The sequence below is a fragment of the Heteronotia binoei genome, chromosome 10, assembly GCF_032191835.1.
Source record: "Heteronotia binoei isolate CCM8104 ecotype False Entrance Well chromosome 10, APGP_CSIRO_Hbin_v1, whole genome shotgun sequence".
Lineage (NCBI taxonomy): Eukaryota > Metazoa > Chordata > Lepidosauria > Squamata > Gekkonidae > Heteronotia > Heteronotia binoei.
Window position 1 is genome coordinate 90,444,821 of NC_083232.1, and position 17,924 is coordinate 90,462,744.

A 17,924-nucleotide genomic window follows, 5' to 3' on the forward strand; every position below is an offset into this window, starting at 1 on the left:
TTCTTCACCCAAAGGGTGATTAACATGTGGAATTCACTGCCAGAGGAGGTGGTGGCAGCCACAAGCATAGCCACCTTCAAGAGGGGTTTAGATGAAAATATGGAGCAGAAGTCCATCAGTGGCTATTAGCCACAGTGTGTGTGTATGTATAAATTTTTTTGCCACTGTGTGACACAGTGTTGGCCTGGATGGGCCATTGGCCTGATCCAACATGGCTTCTCTTATGTTCTTATGGCCCAGCCCGACAAGGTCTCATTTATATCAGATACGGCCCACATAACAAATGAGTTTGACACCCCTGCTCTAGAGGAAGTGGTTGGCCTGTGTGAGACAGGATACCGGACTAGATGAACCAGTGGTCTGATCCAGCAGGGTTCGTCATGTACTTTAGTTAGGCTATGCAGGCTACTAAATAGATGAAACTTACATGCTCTTGATTGTACCATTACCAGATGCTTTCCTATTTCCTTCACAAGTCAAGTCTCCATCTCAAGTGTCATAAGCTTTGCCATGGGTGTTCACGCTACAGAAATGGTTCCTATACTACTAACGGTAAAGATAGTCCCCTGTGCAAGCGCCAGTCGTTCCCGACTCTGAGGTGACATCGCATCACGACGTTTTCATGGCAGACTTTTTTAAGAGGTGGTTTCCCCTTGCCTTCCCCAGTCATCTACACTTCCCCCCCAAGCAAGCTGGGGACTCATTTTACTGACCTCGGAAGGATGGAAGGCTGAGCCAACCTCGAGCCGGTGACCTGAACGCAGCTTCCGCCGGGATCGAACTCAAGTCGTGAGCAGAGGGTTTGGACTGCAGTACTGCAGCCTACCACTCTGCACCACGGGGCACACATTCCTGTACTACTACAACAATACAAAAGAACATCCTTTCCCATTTCTTCTTAAGGGGAGAGACAGACGCTTTTATTCATTCCGCAGAACTTTGTATTAAAAAGATGCGTTCATGAACATTTCGGAGTTCATAGGCACTGGGCAGTTTCTGAGTGCTCAAGCTGCATTTCCTCAGCAATCCCTTCAACAAACCAGGTGGAAAGGTCGCTGTTTTCTGCATATTGAATTCTGCATTACACTGTGGAAAAGGCGGGGGCTGGAACCGAGAGACACAGACACTATAGGGCCACTGAAGGCCTGATTTCCACATGCAAAACAAAACTTTTGCTAAAATGGCAAAAGTGTTCTTCCTGCTCTGCTAGCTTTCTAGCTGCGGGGATGAGTTTAAAAAACACACACGCACCCTCCAAAGAACTGGAATCTGGCACCTGCAGTCTGAAGTGGCATAATCCATCCCTGCTTCTACCACACACACACACACACACACACACACACACACACACACACACACAAACAAGAACTGGAATCTGGCACCTGCAGTCTGAAGTGGTACAGCCCATCCCTGCTTCTACCACCTTATTATTCTGGGTATCAAGTGTTTCATGCTTACTTGATATTTGAATCAGAGACTGAGAGCCTTTCTCGGAACAATGTAAGGAAGAGCCATGCTGGATTGGACCAAGGGCCCATCTAGTCCAACATTCGGTTCCCACGGTGGCCGGGCCAGCAGTCTCTGGGAAGTCCGCCAACGGGAAGACTGCGACAGCATCCTCCTGCCGGTGCTAATTTAAGGAGTCAACCCCACCTTTGGTGCTGGAAGGAGTAGACATCCACCGCGATTAGTAGCCATTGATAGCCCCGTCTCTCCATGCATTTATCTATTCCTCTTTCAAATCCTTCCAAGTTGGCAGCCATCCCTACCTCCTACGGCACCATTTAACCACACACCGTGTGAAGAAATGACTTCTTTTTGTTTGTTCTGAATCTCCCACCGTTTGGCTTCAGAGGACGACCTTGGGTTGTAGTATTTGGGGGGGGGGGCTTCTCCCTGCCTATCTTTCCACGCCTTGCAGAATGTTACAAACCTTTACCACAACTTCCCTGACATGCCTTTATTTCTAGGCCACACAGCTCAAGAGAGAGCCAGTTTGGTGTAGTGGTTAAGTGTACGGATTCCTATCTGGGAGAACCGGGTTTGATTCCCCACTCCTCCACTTGCAGCTGCTGGCCTTGGGTCAGCTATAGCTATTGTAGGAGCTGTCCTTGAAAGGGCAGCTTCTGGGAGAGCCCTCTCAGCCCCACCCACCTCACAGGGTGTCTGTTGTGGGGAGAGAAGATATAGGAGCTTGTAAGCCGCTCTGAGTCTCTGATTCAGAGAGAAGGGCGGGGGATAAACCTGCAGTCTTCTTCAAGGTCACACGGCCCAAAGTGTTTTTAACCAGTCCTCCTCACAGCAGCCGCTGTAGCCGCCTGCTCATTTTTGGCTGCTATTTTCTGCACCTTTTCAAGCTTCACGATATCCTTTTTTCACGTGCAGTGGCCAGAACTGTGCACAATATTCCAAGCCTGGTCTCACCACAGATTTCGAAAAGGGCATGCTCAAAACATTAGCACTCATTGGTTTTAGAGTGCTTTCTTTCTATCTCTCCTGTGCAATCCAGGGAACTGGGAAAAGGAAGCTCCGGCTCTTTCCTTCCTTCCCCAGGGGAACAGGAGGCGGAGGAGCCTCAGTCAATAGAAGGAAGAGAGGCTTGGCTCAGTAGCTCTGCGGTGTGATTGAGAGAACCTGGGAAAACAAACTCTGCTTACCCCCCTTCCTCCCCAAGGGAGGAGCCTCAGCCAAAAGAGAATTTCGAGGCTTTGCTCTGTAGCTCCTGTGCGATTGAGCAAGCCTGGCAAAGCAAGCTGTGATGCAGAAGAGAGGGAGAAGAAAGCAGATGACAGCCAGATGCTCAGGGGCCGGATAGGAGCCCTCCAGCGGCCTGATTTGGTCCCTTGGCCACATGTTTGTCACCAGTGCTCTAGGTCAATGTTTCCATCGAGCTATCCACTATCACCCCAAGGCCCCTTCCTTGGCTGCCGGCTCTGATCCCATCAGAGTATATGAAAAGTTGGGATTATTTCCCTCAATATACATTATGCAATGTGCAACTGGCCATCTCCTCACGCTTCTGGCTCATTGTTCTAGCACTGACAAGAAGTAAATGGAAGTGGTTGTGAGACAAGCGTACTGTAATGGCTAGGAGGGTGAGTTGTGAGCCCGACTGTCGTAACCCAAATCTCAACTCTGCCTTGAATGCAGGCACAATGCGCATATGGACCGCCAGTGCCATTGGCTGGTAGAGGATTACTTCCTGTTGGTTCTTCAGGCTGTAGTTTTCTACGTGAACGGATCTCTCTCTTTCTGAAAGACGGTACAGACTTTGTGGCAGGCCAGAGGATTCTTATAAGGACAACACTTCATACAGGGGCAGTGTGGGGTAGTGGTTAGAGCAGAGGTGTCAAAACATTTAGTTTGGGGGGCGAATCAGGCCCCCAAGCAACTGGCTGTCATCTGCTTCCTTCTACCTCTCTCTTGCTTCCTTCTGCATAACAGCTTGCTTTGCCAGCCTTGCTCAATCACATAGGAGCTACAGAACAAAACTTCTATTTTTTTTCCATTGGCTGAGGCTCCTCCCTTGGGGAGGCACAGCTTGCTTTGCCAGGCTCTCTCAATTGCACAGCGGAGCCACTGGGTCAAGCCTCTCTTCCTTCTATTGGCTGAGGCTCCTCCCCCTCCTGGTTCCCTAGGGAAGGAAGGAAAGCCGGAGCCTCCTTTGCCCAGTTCCCTGGATCCCATGGGAGAAATACAAAGAAAGCACCTTTAAGGCCAATGAGAGCTAATGTTTTAAGTTTGTTTTTTTTAAAAAATATTTGTGCTTATTTGTGTTCTTTATAAAATTTGTATCTCTGCTACCCAGGGGTCACTTTGTAGAAAAATAGGTGGTTGGAGCTCATTCAGGGATTGTTATGCAGCTGTACATACTATTCAATGGACAAGGTGGGGAAGAGGGGGAATCCTCAGAAAGGTTCAGGAGCTGTGCTCCTGTGAGCTCCTGCTGAATCCGAGGCCTGCTGCTACCTAAACTTAAATAGGTACACACATGGCCCGGCTTGACATGGCCCGGCCCAACCAGACATGGCCTGGCCCAACAAGGTCTCTTTTATGTTGGATCCGGCCCTCATAACAAATGAGTTTGACACCCCTGGGTTAGAGCATCCAACGAGCATCTGGGAGAACCAAGTTTAAACCCCCACTTTGCCATGGAAGCTTGCTGGGTGGTCTTGGGACAATCACACTCTCTCTGCCTACCCTACCTCACATGGGCATTGTGAGGATAAAAATGGAGAAGGTGGCAACGATGTAAGCCACCTCGGGTCCCCATTCAGGAGAAACGTGGGAGTACAAATGAAGTCAACAAGACAAATAATAAACCACGGTGTACAGAGGGAATCGCTTGCCTTGGGGTGCCCAAACGTCAACCTGAGGCCTCCTCGAACCAAGCTCTGGAGTGCTAACTACAGAACTACATTGACAGTCAAAAAACGGGGCTCCAAGAACATCCCCAAACATGTATAGGGATCGCTACATCAATACGATGAACCACATAATCAAATAAACAGCTACACTAATATAAGAGAACATAAGAGAAGCCATGTTGGATCGGGCCAATGGTCCATTTGGTCTGACACTCAGTGTCACACAGAAGCCCAAACCCAGGAGTCATCAGGAAGCCTGCCAGCGGGGCCGGAACTCCAATGGTTGCCCCCCAAGCACCAAGAATACAGACGGAGCTTCTATAACTTATGACAGCAGCCCCCAACCTTTTTGGCACCAGGGACCAGTTTTGTGGAAGGCAATTTTTCCACGGACCGGGGTGGGGTGGTGGTTTCGGGATGATACAATTGTGCACTTTATTTTGGCATGGTGGTTAAGTGGGCAGACTCTTATCTGGGGGAATCGGGTTTGATTTCCCATTCCTCCACTTGCAGCTGCTGGAATGGCCTTGGGTCAGCCATAGCTCTCACAGGAGTTGTCCTTGAAAGGGCAGCTTCTGGGGAAAGTTCTATCAGCCCCACCCACCTCACAGGGTGTCTGTTGTGGAGGAGGAAGATAGAGGAGATTGTGAGCCGCTCTGAAATTCGGAGTGGAGGGCAGGATATAAATCCAGTGTCTTCTCGTATTGCTACTATACTGTAATATATAATGAAATAATTATACAACTCATGGCCGGGTTGCTAACAAGCCACGGACCAGTACCGGTCCACAGTCCGGGGATTGGGGACCCCTGCCTTATGACACAGAGTGTCTCATTTATAAAGGCAAAGGTAGTCTCCTGTGCAAGCACCAGTCATTTCCAACTCTGGGGTGACGTTGCTTTCACAATGTTTTCACGGCAGACTTTTAATGGGGTGGTTTGCCATTGCCTTCCCCAGTCATCTACACTTTCCCCCCCAGCAAGCTGGGTCCTCATTTTACCGACCTCGGAAAGAAGGAAGGCTGAGTCAACCTGGAGCCGGCTACCTGAACCAGCTTCCGTTGGGATCGAACTCAGGTCGTGTGCAGAGGGCTCCGACTGCAGTACTGCAGCTTTACCACTCTGCGCCACGGGTTTCATCTATAGCTCGTGATTAATAGACACTGATGGACCTCTGCTCCTAATAGATTTGTTCTTATGATGCACTGTTTATTGAAGCAACCTCAAACCATATTAGTATTTTTTTTACATAGGTTTATTGCTTAAGATTCTAATCAGCAACCCTTCTTCCCACAGGTCTCACACATTTGCTCCCAGCCCTGAGAATGTTCTTTAAATTAAAGCACTCACTGGCAGTCTCTTAAACAAACACAGCCATTCAGACACACTGGCTGCAGGTTAAAAAAGGGAAAGGTAGTCCCCTGTGCAAGCACCAGTCGTTTCGGACTCTGGGGTGACGTCGCTTTTACGTTTTCACGGCAGACTTTTTACGGGGTGGTTTGCCATTGCCTTCCTTAGTCATCTACACTTTCCCCCCAGCAAGCTGGGGACTCATTTTACCGACCTCGGAAGGATGGAAGGTTGAGTCAACCTGGAGCCGGCTACCTGAACCCAGCTTCCACCGGGATCAAACTCAGGTCGTGAGCAGAGAGTTCAGACTGCAGTACTGCAGCTTTACCACTTCTGTGCCATGGGGTTGCAGGTTACAGGATTTTAATTTTTTTTTTTAAAAAAGGAGAAATAATTAAGGGAGCACCTTAAACAAGTCTGCTTTGAATCCTACGCAGGTCTTTACTGTGTTCTTAGAACTGTACTGTAAATTACAACCCCCCCCCCCCCCAAAAAAAAACCCCTCAAAAACGAACAGCTTGGGTTTAAGGAGTTCTGGCCAATTACGTGCTATAAGACTGAAAAGTTTCAGCGTTTTGTCCTCTGCTGAAACCTCAGTGCAATTTCTAGACTTGCGGTCCTTTTCTCTGCTTTTTGTCTTGATTTTATTTATCCTTAAGACCGATAGCAAGAGAAGCAACATTGACTGGGATTAGCAGCCATGAGTGGGAACTTATTTTTATCACCACCACTGACTCTTTGCAGCTATCCGTTTTCAAAGGATGAAGAAACCGATAAAAGCTATGACGGCAACTTCAGGGACAGTGGGCTTTTCGAAGGGCCCGCGGATTTCATTTGCGAAGCAGCTAAGCTTCAAGCTATAGAGAACACAAAACTATGCAAAGAATTGATTTTGCAAGCTCAGAAAAAAACCAGGAGAGCCCGGAGCAGAGGGGGAGGTACCAACTCACCTCAAAACTGGATTCCACAGACCTGAAAATATTTATTTGCAGCCTGCTTGTGTGCACAGTTACTCAGAAACAAATCCTACTAAATTCACAGTGCAATCCTAAGGATCAGGGGTCGTTTTGTAGAAAAACAGGGGGTGGAGCTCATTAGCAAATCCCCCCCACCCCCGCAGCTAAAAGCAACCTGATGCAAGAAAGAAGAGCCCGGGTGAGCGAGGCCTGCTTGGGCTGGCTGGAGATCTCTCCTGGACTACTCCCCCCACAGTCAAAAGGCCAGCAAGTCACTCGCCGCCCAAAATCACATAAAAAATGGAGAAAGGGTGGCGTGGGCTTCTCCAGGGGTTAATGAGGGCTGGAGGGGGCGTGGCAAAGCCCCTGGTGGCTGGCTGCCTGCCCGCTCTCCTAATCCAGGGATTGTTATGCAGCTGCACCTACTATTCAATGGTCAAGGTAGGTGGGGAGGAGGAGGGGGAACCCTCCGAAAGGTTCACGAGCTGCGCTCCTGTGAGCGTCTGCTGAATCTGAGGACTGCTAAGGATACTTCCCTGGGAGTAAGCCCCACTGAATAGACTGTAGTAGAATTCAAAGTAGACTTGCTTAGGTTTGCTCCCTCAGTAAGAATCACCAGTAGGCATGTTCAAGAATGCCGGAACTGCCTTGTGCATAGTTTTGGCATTTAAAAAAAAAAAAAAAAGCATTTAAAAATCAAGCTCTAAGAAAAGGAGCAGTTTTTCCACCTTACAGTAATTGCCTAGATAGGCTGACCAATCACTAACAGTGCAATGCTATACAAAATTAAGCCTATTTATTTTAACAGGCTTAGCAGGGCTTTTTTTTTTTTTTGTAGCAGGAACTCCTTTGCATATTAGGCCACACACCCGATATAGCCAATCCTCCAAGAGCTTACAAGGGCTCTTAGTACAGGGCCTGCCGTAAGCTCTTGGAGGATTGGCTACATCTGGGGGATGTGGCCTAATATGCAAAGGAGTTTCTGCTACAAAAAATGCCCTGAGTACAAGTCACATTTTTGTGGCTTGATTTGTGACTGAACCCACAAACCGACCCACGAACCAATAGGCCAATTCATGAAACAAAATGGTTTGTGAGCCATTAAAAGTTTAAACCCCTGCTTTCCGCTCTTCACAAACTGCCATAAACCGCATTAAAATCCATGAAAATTTGTAGCAGCTCTTTGGTTTGCGAACATCTCTTCGCGAACCACAAATCAGCAAAATTCATGACAAACATTCGTTCGTGAGCCGGTTCGTGCCCATCCCTAGGTATATCTCTGTTTAAGATTGCGCTGTAAATCTTTAGAACCTAGAGCTTGCTGCAGCCTCTCTTGACACAGGTCAATGCAGTGATATCCTGATGACACTTGACTACATTCTGCCATAAAAATAATGATCAGAAGTCTGTCCTCTTGGATTTGTGCGGTTGCCAGCTCTGAGTTAAGAAACATTCACTGCCACAGGAGGTGGTGGTGGCTACAAGGATAGACAGCTTCAAGAGAGGACTGGAAAAGCATATGGAGCAGAGGTCCATCAGTGGCTGTTAACCACAGCCTATTGTTGAAACTCTCTGTCTGGGGCAGTGATGCTCTGTATTCTTGGTGCTTGGGGGGCACAGTTGGAGGGCTTCTAGCCCCACTGGTGGATCTCCTGATGGCACTTGGGGTTTTTTGCCACTGTGTGACATAGAGTGTTGGACTGGATGGGCCATTGGCCTGATCCAACATGGCTTCTCTTAGTCATCTACACTTTCCCCCCAGCAAGCTGGGGACTCATTTTACCGACCTCGGAAGGATGGAAGGTTGAGTCAACCTGGAGCCGGCTACCTGAACCTGGAGATTTGGGGGGGCGTAGCCTGAGGAAGGAAGGATTAGAGGGGGGAAGAACCTCAGCTGAGTACAATGCCATAGAGTTCACCCTCTAAAGCAGCCAGCATGGCTGATGGCTAGGGCTGATGGGAGTTGTAGGCAAAAAACATCTGGAGAGCTACCGTTGGCCACCCCTGCTCTAAAGCAGCCATTTTCTTAAGGGGAACTGATCTCTGTCGTCTGGAGGTCTCCCATAATAAGAGAGAGATTTCCAGGTGTAACTTGGAGGTTGGCAATTCCACACACTTGGCGCCCAGACAAATTAATAAAACAAAGGAACCTTGCATAGAACTTCGATTTCAGTATTTGAGGTTGGGAGCGGAAAGCACAGACATGAAATCAGCCTGCCTGCTTCCCTTGTAGCACAGACCTCTGGTTTCCTTCTTGTGAAAGAGAAGCGGCGCACTCTGAAAAGCCAGGCTCCCTTGGACTCCCTCTGGAACATCTCTCTGCCTTTCGCGACAGGCCAAACAGGCAAGGACACTTTGCACATTTATCAGACTTTTCTCTGTGCACTTTCCATTTCTGTAGGGATTTTTTTGGAACGGTTGCTCCCCTGCAATTTTTCCTTTCCGACAACGTAAAGCTGTGTCTGGGACCGGCCGGGAGTGTTTTTGACGAGGAGCCAAGAAATAACCCAGCAACATTTTGTGCTCCTGCTGGCATGGGGCACGGCGGAGGAGCGGCTCTCCTGCCAAGAACCATACATGAACCAGAGTATTCTCCGCTCGCATTTCCTACAACCCGGCCGGGCCTGTGGACTTTGTGAGCAGCGCGCAAGAGGACAAGAAACAGTGGCCGTTTCATCTCCGTGTGTTATTCTGCCCAGAGGCGTTTTCAGCATGGCAGAGCAATCGCTAACGAAGGCTAGACTCCGCTTTATGTGCAGCAGGGGACTTGAGAGGCAGCCAACGGCTGATACCGAGTCTGGCATTTGCAGCGCTTGCTATAATTGGCTGCTTGGGGCACAGGCTCATGGAAGTGGACTGAAGGGCAAGGGGTTTTTTGTTTATTCCCCTATCTGTCCATTTTTGTAGGAATGACCAAAACTAAGCTGAGGGACTGCTAGCACAATAGCTAGGGATGCCAGCCTGCAGGTGAGACCTGGGGATCTCCCCAAATTACAACTGATCTCCAGACTATAGAGATCAGTTCCCCTGGGGAAAATGGCTGCTTTGGAAGGCAGACTCTAAGGCAGGGGTGCCAAACACGCAGCCCAGGGGCCAAATCAGGCCCCCGAGCGACTGGCTGTCATCTGCTTCCTTCTCCCTCTCTCCTGCTTCCTTCTGCATCACAGCTTGCTTTGCCAGTCTTGTTCAATCACACAGGAGCTATAGAGCAAAACCTCTATTTTCTCCATTGGCTGAGGCTCCTCCCTTGGGAGGAATGGGGGGAGGCAGAGCTTGTTTTTCCAGGCTCTCTCGATCACACAGCAAAGCTACTGAGCCAAGCCTCTCTTCCTTCTATTGGCTGAGGCTCTTCCCTCCTCCCCAGTCCCCTGGGGAAGGAAGGAAAGAGCCAGAGCTTCCTTTGCCCAGTTCCCTGGATCCCATGGGAGAGTTATAAAGAAAACACCTTAAAGACCAACAAGTGCTAAGTTTCTAAATACATATATATATTTGTGTTTTTCTGTATCCTTTATAAAGTTTATATCTCTGCCACCAATCTTAAAACAGGTACACACACAGCCCAGCCCAACATGACCCAGCCCAACCTGACGAAGCCTGGCCCAACATGGTCTCATTTATGTCAAATCCGGCCCTCATAACAAATGAGTTTGACACCCCAGCTCTAAGGCACTGTAGCTCACTGAGGCCCTTGTCCTCCGCAGGCTCCGTCACCAAATCTCCAGGAGTTTTACAACCTGGATCTGGCAACTGTACTGGAGAGCCAGTTTGGTGTAGTGGTTAAGTGTGCGGACTCTTATCTGGGAGAACGGGGTTTGATTCCCCACTCCTCTGCTTGCACCTGCTAGCATGGCCTTGGGTCAGCCATAGCTCTGGCAGAGGTTGTCCTTGAAAGGGCAGCTGCTGGGAGAGCCCTCTCAGCCCCACCCACCTCACAGGGTGTCTGTTGTGGGGGAGGAAGGTAAAGGAGATGGTGAGCCCCTCTGAGACTCTTCGGAGTGGAGGGCGGGATATAAATCCTATATCTTCTTCTTCTACCCTCCCACCCCCCACCAGTGGCCAGGAGGGTCTTGGCATCCCTAATAATACACGGCTTTCTTTGAGCAGGAATGCACCGGAACGCAGCTCTGGCTGGCTTGACATCAGAGGGTGTGGCCTAATATGTAAACGAGCTGGGCTTTTTCTACAAAAAAGCCGTGTGAAACAATGGTGATGTCAGGGGTGTGGCCTAATATGCAAATGAGTTCCTGCTGGGCTTTTTCTGCAAAATGCGCCCTGCAATAGTTGATCTAACTAAATAATGCACATTACTTATTTATATCCTGCTTTTCTCCCCAATGGGACCCAAAGTGTCTTGCATCATTCTTGCCCTTTTCTCCTCACAGCGACCTTGTGAAGTAGGTTAGGCTGAGGGTTCGTGACTGGCCCAAGGTCACCCAGTGAACTGCCATGGAAGAGGATTCAAAACCAGGTCTCCCAGATCCTAGTCCAACACTTCAACCTCGCTGGCTCTGTGGACATGTAGAAACCAATACTCCCTTCTAAGCTGTGGAGCCTTGTGAGCAAAAATTCCACTTTGCGAGCTACTGGCATTAAAGTTGTGAGCTACTACATAAATTAGCTTGCTCTGAGGCAATTTTTCCTGAGCTAAGTCAAAAATTTGTGAGTCAGAGGCTAAAAAACTGATCTAGCTCACACTAACTCAACTTAGAGGGAATACTGAAGAAACCCTCTGAATTTCTACCCATATTTTGAAAGACTTGTTTCCCTCAAAATCCCTCAGATTGCTCTTCCTGTGCAAGCCTCCAAATTTGCCTCAGAACTGCACTTCGGTCGTAATTGGGTAGTGATTCCAATCCCAGAGCTGACTGATGTTGCAGATTATATAATTTCTTCACCAGCCCCAGGCTCCCCTCAGGAAGTTTTACTGCTGATGAGAAGCAGATGGACACAGGTTGAGCAACAATGTTTATTTTGGGTCTGGGAACTCAAAACCAGCTTACATCATTCCGCTCTCCTCTGTTTTATACTCACAGCTATCCTGTCAGGCGTGTTTGGCTGAGGGTGCGAGACTGGGCCAAGGTCACCCAGATGGCTTCCATGGCCGAGTGGGGACCCCAGTCTGGGTCACCCAGACCCTAGCCCAACACTTTAACCCAGGGGTGTCGAACTCATTTGTTATGAGAGCCGGATCTGACATAAATGAGACCTTGTCGGGCCGGGTCATGTGTTTACCTATTTAAGATTAGGTAGCAGAGATATAAACTTTATAAAGGACACAGACAAACACAATTAAAGATTTTTTTTTTAAATTTAAAACATGCTTAAAACGTTAGCACTTGTTGGTCTTAAAGGTGCTTTCTTTGTATTTCTCCTATGGGATCCATGGAACTGGGCAAAGGAAGCTCTGGCTCTTTCCTTCCTTCCCTAGGAGACTGGGGGGGGGATCCTCAGCCAATAGAATGAAGACAGACTTGGCTCAGTAGCTCTGCTGTGCAATTGAGAGAGACTGGAAAAACAAGCACTGCCTTCTCCCCAAGGGAGGAGGCTCAGCCAATGGAAAAAATAGAGGTTTTGCTCTGTAACTCCTGTATGATTGAGCAAGCCTTGCAAAGCAAGCTGTGATGCAGAAGGAAGCAAGAGATAGGGAGAAGGAAGCAGATGACAGCCAGTTGCTCAGGGGCCTGATAGGAGCCCTCCAGGGGCCTTATTTGACCCCTGGGCCGCATGTTTGACACCTCTGCTTTAACCACTATGAAGAGTTGGTGTTTATACCTCACTTTTCTCTGCACAAAGGAACCTCAAAGTGGCTTCCAATTGCCCTCCCTTCCTCTCCCCACTACAGGCACCTTTTGTGAGACAGGTGGGGCTGAGAGAGCTCTGAGAGAACTGTGACTGGCCCAAGATCACTCAGCAGGCTTCGTGTAGAGGATTAGTGGGGAATCAAACCGGATTCTCCAGATTCCCCGCTACTTTTCTATGTGGTGCCTGATCTTGGAAGTTAAGATGAAGAAGAAATTGGACTTATATCCCGCCCTATACTCTGAATCTCAGAATGGTCACAATCTCCTTTACCTTCCCCCAGCCCCTACAACAGGCAACCTATGAGGTGGGTGGGGCTGAGAGAGCTCATACAGCAGCTGCCCTTTTAAGAACAACTCCTACCAGAGCGATGGCTGACCCAAGGCCATTCCAGCAGGTGCAAGTGGAGGAGTGGGGAATCAATCCTGATTCTCCCGGATAAGAGTCTGCGTACCTAACCGCTACACCGAACTGGCTCTTTTAAGCAGGGCTGGTACTTGGTAGGTGGGGCTGAGAGAATCCTGAGAGAGCTGTGACTGGTCCAGGGTCATCACCCAGAAGGCTCCATTTGGAGAAGGAGTGGGGAATCAAACCCGGTTCTCCAGATCAGACTCTCCCACTCTTAACCATTATACCGTATTGGCTTTTAGAAATGCACAGTCTCCTTGAAGAGGTGGTCCCTTGAATCTCCATAGCTGTTTCGCCTCAATGGGAACATTCCTCTCAAAATTCCTCCTTGCGTGAAGTCAGGGACACATTTAAATTAGGTGAGCAATCCTGAACTTGTCTACTTGGAATCCTACTCAGGTCAATCAAATGGAGCTTCTTCCTCTAGGGAAGGTGTTATAGGGATTGTAATGTACAAGTTTTGTGCAGTAACCTTAAGAGAGTTTAATCTGCCCACGAAATGCATGTTGTACACTGAGATTCTGTACCACATTAATCTCTTGAGGCCAGCCATGTGCTGGAATCTGTTCTTCTCGTAATTCTGAGGGCTTCACAAGCTCAGAGAAAGAACAATACCTAGCTATCCATCTGCGGCAGTGTCCCTAGTCCTTTTGGGTTGCAGACATCATTAGAATTCTGATGCAACATGGTGGGCGCAGCCACAAAATGGCTGCCACAGGAGGCGATGCTAGCTATAAAATGGCTGCCACATCTTCTTTCTGTCACAGACCGATTTCCCATTAGCCTTACCTCACTCTCACTCTCCTCTTCTCAGAGGGGCTTCCGTTGAATTTCGCATAAGCTGCAACTCACTCCACCTCTTTCACGCAGCAAACAAGATCCTCTAAAAACCAGTTTCTGTTTGCCGCGGAAAAAGGCGAAGCTAGTAGCAGCCCCGGGGCAGATAGTGTGAAATCCAACAGAAGCCCCGCGAAGAAAAGGAGCGTGAGACCAGCGTATGTCTAGTGAGAAATCCATCACACAGTGAAGTTCGTTGCGCTGTGGTGGCAACTGCTACCAAGGCAACATTTTTCTTAAAAAATCTGCAAGCCTTGGGGGAATGCTATATCTGGTCAGACGCCACCCAATTTCTAAAGACACATGGTGGGTACCAAGAAAGCTACCCACGGGTATCACGCTGGGGGCCTCTGACTTAAGGCATCGATCGTGGAGTATGCTGTTTTTTTCCCCAGTTAAATGAAAGATCATACTTACATATTCAGTCTCCTGCTTGGACTCCGAAGAGAAATTCAATGTGTCTGTGCTCTGTGAATCGTACTTGTAGCGCTGGGTATTTTTGGTTTGCTCTTTCTTGATGATGTCTATTTTGGTGTAGTGAGGATGCGACTTGGAATCCGACACCCTGTGTGTGTTGGGGACAGACTGATTCTCTGTGCTGCTGAAGCTCTGGTCTTCCTCTGAATCGCTGGAATTGCCTTCAAAGGGAAACAAACGGACCAGTCAATAAAAAAAGCAAGCTAGACGGACGACTTGCTAATAATAATCGACAACTGCCCGCACACGTGCCTTCTCTGTTGTGGCCCCCACCTTGCGGAATGGCCTGCCCGAGGTCAGGAGAACTCCCAGTCAAACATGCCAGGGTTGTCAAACATGCAATTCGGGGGCCGAATCAGGCCCCCGAAGGGCTCCTATCAGGGCCCCGAGCAGCTGGCTGTCATCTGCTTCCTTCTCCCTCTCTCTTGCTTCCTTCTGCATCACAGCTTGCTCAACTGCACAGGAGCTACAGAGCAAAACCTCTATTCTCTCCATTGGCTGAGGCTCCTCCCTTGGGGAGCAAGGGGGGGAAGAATAGCTTGCTTTGCCATGCTTTCTCAATCGCACAGCAGAGCTACTGAGCCAAGCCTCTCTTCCTTCTATTGGCTGAGACTCCCCCCCCCCCCCCCCGTTCCCTAGGGAAGGAAGGAAAGAGTCACAGCTTCCTTTGCCCCGTTCCCTGGATCCCACAGGAGAAATACAAAGAAAGCATCTTTAAGACCAGCGTTCTAAATATATATATTTGTGTTTGTCTGTGTTTTTTATAACATTTATATCTGTGCTACCTAATCTTAAATAGGTACACACATGGCCCAGTCCGACATGGCTCGGCCCAACAACGTCTTATTTATGTCAGATCTGGCCCTCATAACAAATGAGTTCAACACCCCTGTGGACTTCTGTAAACATTATGAAACTGGATTATTCACGAGGGCTCTCTTTTCTGAACAAGTCAATAGGGCTGCAAATTGGTTTTACAGACTTGCCTGGATAAATGATTAGGGACTGTGGTCTATACCAGGGGTGTCAAATATGTGGCCCATGGGCTGAATCAGGCCCCCGGAGGGCTCCTATCAAGCCCTGGAGCAACGGCTGTCATCTGCTTCCTTCTCCCTCTTTCTTGCTTCCCCTTGCATCACAGCTTGCCTTGCCAAGCTTGCTCAATCGCACAGGAGCTACAGAGCAAAGCCTCCTCCCTTGGGGAGGAACAGCTTGCTTTTCCAGACTTTCTCAATCACACAGCAGAGCTACTGAGTCAAGTCTCTCTTCCTTCTATTGGCTGAGGCTCCTCCTCCTCATGGGTCCCTGGGGAAGAGGGAAAGAGCCAGAGTTTACTTTGCCCATTTCCCTGGATTGCATGGGAGAGATACACTTTTAAGACCAACGAATGCTAATGTTTTAAGCATGGTTTAAGTTTCTTTAAAAAATCTTTAATTGTGTTTGTCTGTTTCCTTTGTAAAGTTTATACCTCTGCTACCTGGCATTACATTTTATGACACAAATGGCGCAGCCAAACAAGGTCTCATTTATGTCAGATCTGGCCCTCAACAAATGAGTTTGACACCCCGTGGTCTCTACTGATGCATACAGATGACTGACAGTAAAAAAAAAAAAAGGTAAAGGTAGTCCCCTGTGCAAGCACCAGTCATTTCCGACTCTGGGGTGATGTCGCATCGCAACGTTTTCACGGCAGACTTTTTAGGGGGTGGTTTGCCATTGCCTTCCCCAGTCATCTCCATTTCCCCGCCCCAGCAAGCTGGGGACTCATTTGACCAACTTCGGAAGGATGGAAGGCCGAGTCAACCTGAGCCGGCTACCTGAACCAGCTTCCGCTGGGATCGAACTCAGATCGTGAGCAGAGGGCTCAGACAGCAGTGCTGCAGCTTTACCACTCTGCCCCAAGGGGCTCTTGACTGACAGTAGGATCCTATTTATGTAATTTCTGTAATACTGAATGTGTCCTGTGAATACTTATGCTCTGTTGCAGTTCTTTCTGGTGGTTCCACACTTCTACAACCAGGGCTTTTCTTTTGTAGCAGGAGCTCCTTTGCATATTAGGCCACATTTCCCTGATGTAGCCAACCCTCTTAGTACAGGGCCTACTGTAAGCTCTTGGGAGGATTGGCCACATTAGAGGTGTGTGGCCTAGTACACAAAGGAGGTCCTGTTACAAAGCCCTGTCAAAACCCCTGATGCACTGGTTTAATGAATGCCCCAGTTTGTTCGCAGTGCTCGCTCACTATACGTAATCGCCATGAAGTCCCTGTGAGAAAGGAGGGATATAAATCATGCAAATAAAACACAGATAAAATAAATTTTTGCCTTAAAAAAGCGTTCCTCTTTCAGAAGATTATTGTATTTCTTAGCTAGATCCATGGGGTTTTTTTGTAGCAGGGAACTCCTTTGCATATTAGGCCACACACCCCGGATGTAGCCAATCCTCTAAGAGTTTACAGTAGGCCCTGTACTAAGAGCCCTGTAAGCTCTTGGAGGATTGGCTACATCCGGGGTGTGTGGCCTAATATGCAAAGGAGTTCCTGCTACAAAAGAAGCCCTGGCTAGATCCCATTACAGATCAATAACCACCAGGGCTTTTTTGTATGTGCAGCAGAAACTCCTTTGCATATTAGGCCACACACCCCTGATGTAGCCAATCCTCCAAGAGCTGACAGGGTTCTTAGTACAGGGCCTACTGAAAGCTCCAGGAGGATTGGCTACATCAGGGGTATGTGGCCTAATATGCAAAGGAGTTTCTGCTGCACATACAAAAAAGCCCTGACAACACCCCCCCACACACACACACAAACACAGAGACTGGTCCCTACCAAGAAGAATTCTGACCAAGGGAAAACTTCAAGGAGAACCTTGGAAACTGAAAAGGAACGAGAAAAGAACAAAGAAACTGCACAAACCTGAGCTAATTTCAGACATATATACCGTTCCTGGCTACCTCGGCCACAATGCTTACACCAGCCACTTATTCTCCAGTAGCCCACTGAAGTAAAGCGTCGCTATTTTAGAAGAAGTGGTTTGCCAACAGTATCATATAGACAGCTGGATCTATTTCCTGAACAGAAAGCGTTTACTGTCTCCTCAGCTGAAGAGACCCAGTGACTTTTTCAACCTATCATTCCGCTGTTATTATTGGGTTTCTGGGAGCTTGTGTATCTTGCGCGTATATTTAGACCTTTGAAAACGCGCCTATAAGCTCTAAATTGATTTGTTTTCTCAGTCGTAATTTTTAAACCGCGGGCAACGGAGCAACCCTTGGCTTTGAAGGCGTGTTTCGGTTTCCCACCGGGAGAGGGCGCCGTGCACCCTCGGTCCTGGTTGCTTTTGAAAACTGGAACCCAAACCAGAAACCCAGCGAGCAACTTTGCCGGTGCAAGCAGTACACATGCAGTAGCAAAACTAGCTACTGTGTAAGAAAGCACAACCCATTCAACACACAATCTGTTCCTGGCTCAATAACAATCAACCCTTTGCACAAAAGAGAACTGTCGGGGTGCCGATATCTGCAACTACTATGAATAAGAATTCTCTCTTTTTTTGCTTCTCTTTGAAAGGAACAGTACATATTTTCTTACCTACACACTCCAGTTTACTTGAATGAGTATTTTTTGTAGCAGGAACTCCTTTGCATATTAGGCCACACACCCCTGATGCAGCCAATCCTCCAAGAGCTTACAATAGGCCCCATAAGAAGACCCCTGTAAATTCTTGGAGGATTG

At 48.4% G+C, this 17,924-nt stretch overlaps 1 protein-coding gene across 1 annotated transcript in view; it reads right to left on the minus strand.

The window, feature by feature from the left end:
• Positions 1-17,924, minus strand: part of IGFBP3 (insulin like growth factor binding protein 3) — a 62,035-nt gene that overhangs the window by 34,370 nt on the left and 9,741 nt on the right. Inside the window, exon 2 of the mRNA XM_060247768.1 lies at positions 14,134-14,354. Coding sequence (XP_060103751.1) covers positions 14,134-14,354 — 221 coding nt within the window. The remainder of the gene's footprint in view (positions 1-14,133; positions 14,355-17,924) is intronic.